This window comes from Muntiacus reevesi, chromosome 1 (assembly GCF_963930625.1).
Source record: "Muntiacus reevesi chromosome 1, mMunRee1.1, whole genome shotgun sequence".
In the NCBI taxonomy this organism is placed as follows: Eukaryota; Metazoa; Chordata; class Mammalia; order Artiodactyla; family Cervidae; genus Muntiacus; species Muntiacus reevesi.
Window position 1 is genome coordinate 187,889,686 of NC_089249.1, and position 7,289 is coordinate 187,896,974.

The 7,289-nt window shown below is 39.5% G+C and overlaps 1 protein-coding gene across 1 annotated transcript; it reads left to right on the forward strand.

Moving 5' to 3' along the window:
- Window positions 1–230: 230 nt before the first annotated feature.
- LOC136155766 (olfactory receptor 7A17-like) lies at window positions 231–6,402 on the forward strand. Its single transcript, XM_065917850.1, has 2 exons — window positions 231–735; window positions 5,441–6,402. The coding sequence occupies exons 1-2, from the start codon at window positions 231–233 to the stop codon at window positions 6,400–6,402; spliced, it is 1,467 nt and encodes a 488-aa protein (XP_065773922.1).
- The last annotated feature ends 887 nt before the right edge of the window (window positions 6,403–7,289 follow it).

Genomic DNA, 7,289 nt, shown 5'->3' on the forward strand with positions numbered 1-7,289 from the left:
CCCATAGACAGTGAAGGCTGGTGTGCTATGGTCCTTGGGGTCACACATAGTCAGACACAATTGAAGTGGCTCAACATACACATATACTCTAAAAGACAACTTATCTGCAAATAAAATATTAACATGAACTTCTTGAGGGCTAAATAGAAATTGCAGCATTTCAGCTATGTCAATTAGTATGAGTGAAAGTTATCGTTATTTTCCTTTTTCCTGGTAGTCGCCTCCATCCCATGGAACCAAGTAACAAAACACAAATTTCACAATTTCTTCTTCTGGGACTTTCAACGGAAGCAGAACTACAACCCCTCATATTTGGGCTTTTTCTCTCCATGTACCTGATCACTGTGTTTGGAAACCTGCTCATCATCTTGGTTGTCAGCTCGGACTCCCACCTCCACACTCCCATGTACTTCTTCCTCTCCAACCTGTCCTTTGTAGACATCTGTGTCACCTCCACCACCATCCCAAAGATGCTGTGGAACATCCAGACACAGCACAAAGGTATCACCTATGAAGGCTGCATCACCCAGATGTATTTTTACATTCTCTTTGCAGAATTAGATGACATTCTCCTGACTGTGATGGCCTATGATCGGTATGTGGCCATCTGCCACCCACTGCACTACACCGTCATCATGAGCCCCCGCCTCTGTGTACTGCTGGTTCTGATATCCTGGGTGCTGATTGCCTTGTATTCCTTGCTACACAGCTTAATGATGCTGCAACTGTCCTTCTGTCCAGAAATGCAAATCCCCCACTTTTTCTGTGAACTCAGTCAGGTGGTACAACTTGCCACTTCTGACAACTTTCTTAATAACATAGTGATGTATTTTGCAGCTGTCCTGGTGGGTTTCAGTCCTTTTGCTGGTATTCTTTACTCTTACTCTAAAATAGTTTCCTGCGTGTGTAAAATCTCATCAGCTCAGGGGAAGTATAAAGCATTTTCTACCTGTGTGTCCCACCTCTTGGTTGTCTCCCTATTTTATTTTACAGCCTTAGGAGTTTACCTTAGCTCTGCTGCTACCCACACCTCACATTCAAGTGCAATTGCCTCGGTGATGTACACTGTGGTCACACCCCTGCTGAACCCCTTCATCTACAGTCTGAGAAATCAAGATATAAAAGAGGCTCTGAAGAGATTCTACTTCATGCCAACTTTAAAAGACCAAATACCCTAGTCCCCTGGATTGCATAACTCAAAGCCTTGGAACCAGAAACTGTAATTTTTTGATCACTGTGGAATAAAATTTTCGCCTATTTGTTTCCTGGGATTTGCATTTGTCTTTTCATCTTTGAACTCAGCATTTTTATGCAATTTTAGAAGCTCTCTTTCTTAAGTTTTTTCCTTAGTCTTATGTATAGACAGTTTTTATTTTTTCCTACTTCAAAATTTTCCTCCCTTTGGGTCAAAACATTTGGAGATTCTATTACTTGATGGTGCATCATAGATTTATTAACAATAATTGCTTCTTAAATGACACATATCATCCAAAGCATTTTTCTCCCATTTCCCTGAAGTAATAGTTATGAGTTGCATTAATCATTTAAAAATACACTTCACAACCAGGAGAATTTATATTATTTTTATTACAGTTGGTTGTATCAGTGATATAGAAAAATAGCTGTCAGGTTACAGGAGGATTTCTGACTATGAAAAGTTTGAACCCGTAACTTCCTTGTCAAGTGTCAATTTGTGTGTGTCTCTCTCTATATATAGATACATGTATAAATGTGTGTCTGTGTGTGTGTGCTGTGTGTGTGCTGTGTGTGTGTGCTGTGTGTGTGTGCTGTGTGTCTGCGTGTGTGTGTGTGTAACTGATACACTTTGCTGTATAGCAGGAACTAACACAACATTTTAAGTTAACTACACTCAAAAATTTTTGAAAATATAAAATGACAATTTTTCAGAAACCAATCTTAATGTCATGGAAGATTGCTATCAAACTAATAGAGAATTCAAGATAATGTCACAAAGTTATTCAGTAAGCTGCAGGAAAACATAGGTGACACTTCTTCGACAGTGATCTTAGCAATGTTTTTGTGTGTATCTACTCAGACAAGGGAAATAAAGTGAAGGGAAATATCGGTGAAGGAAACCACCGATAAAGCAAACTATCCATGGGAAAGCATATTTACAATGTATATATCCAATAATGGGTTGTTATCAAAAACATAAAGGAGTCAATCAATTTGATATTAAAAAGCAAACAATTCTAGTGAAAACAGGCAGATGATACTCAATAGGCATTTTCTTAAGGAAGGCATACAGATGTTCATTCAAGAATATGTGTATCCTGCTGTATTTGTGTTTGAGAGCCAGATAGTAGCTCAGCTTGTAAAGAATCTGCCTGCAATGCAGGAGACCCAGGTTCGATTTCTGGATCAGGAAGAGCCATTGGAGAAGGGGTAGGCTACCCACTCCAGTATATTTGGGCTTCCCTGGTGGCTCAGCTGGTAAAGAATCTGCCTACAATGCAAGAGGCCTGGGTTCAATCCCTGTGTTGGGAGGATCCCCTGGAGAAGGGAAAGGCTATCCACTTCAGTATTCTGGCCTGGAGAAGTCCATAGACTGTATAGTCCATGGGGTTGCAAAGAGTCAAACATGACTGAGTGACTTTCACTTACATTCAGATACCTCTTACATCAAATGTACTGTTCACAACTTTAGGCAGATCCTTTCATTCTGCTGAGTCCCATTTTTGCAAGTGTAGAATGAGGTGTTAATACATCATAGTGCAAACATCAGCGAAAAAAGCTTCATGAAAATAAAATAAGACAATCTGCATAAGATTTCAGGCTCAGTGTATGATGCACCATTATTAGATCTAAACATGTCATCTAACTGATGTTTAAGAAAAAATGAAACACTAAATGACACTTCTTAACTTGTATCACTAGCATAAATGTCCTAGTTGATTTATTGAAATCCTCATGAAGCCAAGGATTATAATACTCATGTATTTAAGCAAAGGAACATACTTCTATCTCTCTCTTGTTAGAGAAGAGAATCCAATTTACTAGAAATCTCAGGAGACTTTCCCATAATAAGACAATACTTTGGAGGCCCTTGGAACCTGCTCAACAAAGGTTCCACAGTCTCAGATTTGGAGAAACCATTAACTCAATATTGCTATAAGTTGGGGAATCCCCATGGACAGAGGAGCCTGGCGGGCTACAGGTTGCAAAGAGTCAGACACGACTGAGCGACTAAACACAGCACGGCATAGCAGTGAGGTTAATCTTGAGACAAGGTCTTCTCTAAATTAGTTATTAATTCATTATTAATGATTGTTGTGATTGTTCTGTTACTGCTAAAAATTGAATGGAACATCAAAAATCGATTGAAACATAATGGTTTTGATGTTCCATGCAGTTTTGTTTAATGCTCTTATATGAAATCACTCTTTTAACTGGTTTAACATTTTTGCCATTCTTTCTATTTCATAATTTATAATTTTCTTAACTGTGTTTTTAAAATAAATGCACATGTATCCATGTACCTATGGGGAAATAAGAAGTAAACAAGGGAGCTGAAATCACTAATGCTTAGGATCTTGCATTATAGTGACAACATCACAGTATACTGAAATAGAACCGTGTCCTTAGGCTTAAATCATGCGAAGAAGTTTATTCAGAATAAGAGAATGAATTCTCATGACCTCATGGACTCACAGAGTATGGTCTGGAAAGGTCTTTGCATGCTGTCCAAAATCAGAACTGGAATTAAGATGTTCCCAGTGGATTTACGAAAAAAGCTAAAAACATTAAACCCAAGAATGACAAACGAAATATATCTCATAAGAAAACAGAGATAAAGGCACTTCCCTGGCTGCCCAGTGGTTAGGACTTTGCCTTCCAGTGCAGGGGGTATGGGCCGATCCCTGGCTGGGAAGCTAAGATCCCACATGTCTCACAGCTAAAGGCACATAAAACATAAAACAGGCAGTATTGTAACACTATCAATAAAGACTTTAAAAATAGGCACAATATTGTAACACTTTCAATAAAGACTTTAAAAATGGCCCACAACCAAAAAAAAAAAAAAAAAGGAAAGAAAACAGAGACAGGGCAAATTGGCATGGTTTTTCACACACTCCAGATACCACTGCTTCTGTCTTTGAAAAAGAGATGTTTTTATTTCTGATCTTTCCTGGGTATCAAGTGATATAGCTGAAGTTGAAATGTTGCCAAACCAAGAACGCTTTTCTTCATCCCATTGTCTCAGGGAACTTTTGAGTTTGTTAGATCATTCCCTTTCACTTTATCTCTCTCTCTCCCATGCTTTTTATATTTATTCAAATATAGCGCAGAAAGTCATTGTAGCTAAAAGGAACCTCAACTGTATTATTTGCTCAGTAGCTTGTGAACTGGAATTTCTGGGTACTATTTAAACATTCTTTAGGAGAAAGTTAATCTGATCTGGCCAGCTTGAGGTGTCACCACCCATGGCTTAAAGAAGGTGGTGCTAGGTGAGAAATTCATGACAATAACACAGCCCAGGAGGCTACGGTCTGTGTGTACACTTGTGCCTTGTGGAGTGAGAGCAGTTGTTAAAGCAAAGGCACCTGCACTCACATATTAAGGTGGCGTAATAAGGTGACAGAGGCCAAAACTCCATCAGAGATGGTGCTAAGAAGATGATCTGATATAATTTTCAGGATTCCTTTGCCACTAAATCCATAAGTTCTGGGAACAACATGGAAGGAGGGATTCTCTATGGGCTGAAGGTTCTGCTGTAGCAGGGAAGCCACCTTGTTCCACAGCATCCTTGACAACATCTCTAACCACCCCCACCTTCTGCTTATTCCTCCATCCCACCGGCTTCCTTGTTTGCATTTGAACATGTGACCAGCTTCTTCCTTGATTACTCTGCAGTGGCCATTCCCTCTGCCAGGCACACACTTCTGCTGGTATCATGCTAGGACTTTCTCTCTTTTTCTTGATGTCTCTTCATAGAACCCCTTGTTTGTAAGCCTTGCCTGAATACTTGGTACAAAATAATATTCCTACTAAATTCTCTTTTATACATAATTTGGTTTTCTTCATAACACCTGTCACCTTCTAACATATTCTATATTGATTTGAGTATCATCTTTTACCACCCTTGGATTGTGAGAGATTTGTTTTTAGGTGTCTCTATTTATCCCCTGTATGTATTTGGAACATGTTGACTGTCAGCATAATGCTTCTCAAATGCATAAAAGACTTTCTCATTAAAACTGTGAATGCATGAAATCCTTGGAAATATGCTGAGAATGAGACAAAAGTATCTAATTAGAGGTAAAATGGAGTATACTTTCAAGGAGAGTTTATCTATGTACAACATATTAACATCAATTTCTTGCCAGCAAAATAGAAATTACAGAAGGTCAGCTATGTGAGTTACACCTGTTTGAAAATTATTCATGCTATTTTCTTTTTTCCCATCACATGGCATCAGGGAACAAGACTCAAATATCAGAATTTCTCCTTCTGGGACTTTCAGAGGAGCCGGCATTGCAGTCCCTTATATTTGGGCTTTTCCTCTTCATGTATCTGATCACTGTGATTGGAAACCTGCTCATCATCCTGGTTCTCTGCTCAGACCCCCACCTCCACACAAGCATGTACTTCTTCCTCTCAAACCTGTCCTTTGTAGACATCAGTTTTACATCCAGCATCATTCCAAAGATGCTATGGAACATCCAGACACAGAGCAAAGTCATCACTTATGAAGGCTGCATCATCCAGGTGTATTTTTACTTACTCTTTGCAGCATTAGATGACTTTCTCCTGACCATGATGGCCTATGATCGCTTCATGGCCATCTGTCACCCCCTGCGCTACACGGTCATCATGAACCCCCGGCTCTGTGCACTGCTGGTTCTGGGTTCCTGGATCGTAAGTGCCCTCTTTCCCCTGTTACACAGCTTAATGGTTTTGCGACTGTCCTTCTTCTCAGACTTGGAAATCCACCACTTTTTCTGTGAAATCACATGGCTGATCAGACTGGCCTGTTCTGATCCCTTTCTCAATAACATGGCGGTGTATTTCGGATCTGGAATTCTCGGGGGTGCTCCCCTGGCTGGTATTCTTTACTCTTACTCTAAGATAGTGTCCTCTATCTGTGGAATCTCATCTGCTCAGGGGAAGTATAAAGCATTCTCCACCTGCGCATCTCACCTCTCGGTTGCCGCCTTATTTTATTGTTCAGCCTTAGGAGTATATCTTAGCTTCACTGCTACCTACCGCTCACACACAAGTGCTATAGCATCGGTGATGTACACTGTGGTCACACCCATGCTGAACCCCTTCGTCTATAGTCTGAGAAACAAAGACATAAAGAGGGCTCTAAAAAGATTCTTTGGGATGGAAATGTTTGTTAAAGGGCTATTTGCCCTTGGGCTGAAGAACTGCCCATGATAGTAGGGTCAAAGCCTCATGGGGGCATAGGTGATTCTTTGATTAGACTGTGATAATAGCAATTGCTTCTTCAGTTTATAGCCTGGTATTTCCATTCCTTTGTTTTTAGCTTCTCTTAAAGTTTAAAAGCACCCTTCTTAACTTTTCTGTTCCTTATCATCTAAGATATTTCTCTTGTTTTTTTTTTTTCAACTCTCAAATTGATTCAAAACCATGTGTGAAACATATGTAAATTCCCATTTACCTCATGATGCTCACACATTTCTTAAGAATAAATTCTTCTGAAGTGATATACTTTATACTGATTAATTTTTCTTTTTTTTTGCTAAAAGAATAATCATGAGAGTCCCTTGGTCTGCAAGGAAATCAAACTTGTCAATCCTACAGGAAACCAACACTGAATATTCATTTGAAGAACTGATGCTGAAGCTTAAGTGCCAATATGTTGGCCACCTGATGTAAAGAACTGACTCATTAGAAAAGACCCTGAAGCTGGGAAAGTCTGAAGGTAAGTAGAAGGAGGTGGCAGAGGATGAGATGGTTGGATTGCATCATTGACTCAATGGACATGAATTTGAGCTAGCTCTGGGAATTGGTGAAGGACAGGGAAGCCTAGCAAGCTGCAGTCCATGGGGTTGCAAAGAGCCAGACATGACTTAGACATTGAACAACAGTCTTTTAGTTTATAAGAAAAAAGAAAAAAACATTTATTTCTCAAATGTTAAACACTATTTAAGTTTCACTGTTCCTAAATCCATATATACTACTTTGCTTTCTTCCCAGTTAGAGGAGCTGTCTTTTGCTAGTATTAGTGTGATTAATATACTACCCTTGGAAAAGACCCTGATGCTGAGAAAGACTGAAGGCAGGAGGAGAAGGGGACGACA

Excerpts from the sequence above, each read along its gene's own strand:
- LOC136155766 (XM_065917850.1), top strand. The coding sequence starts at position 231 with ATGGAACCAAGTAACAAAACACAAATTTCACAATTTCTTCTTCTGGGA. Across the intron at positions 736-5,440 it reads GATGCTGCAACTGTCCTTCT|GGAACAAGACTCAAATATCA; the intron begins GTCCAGAAATGC and ends ACATGGCATCAG.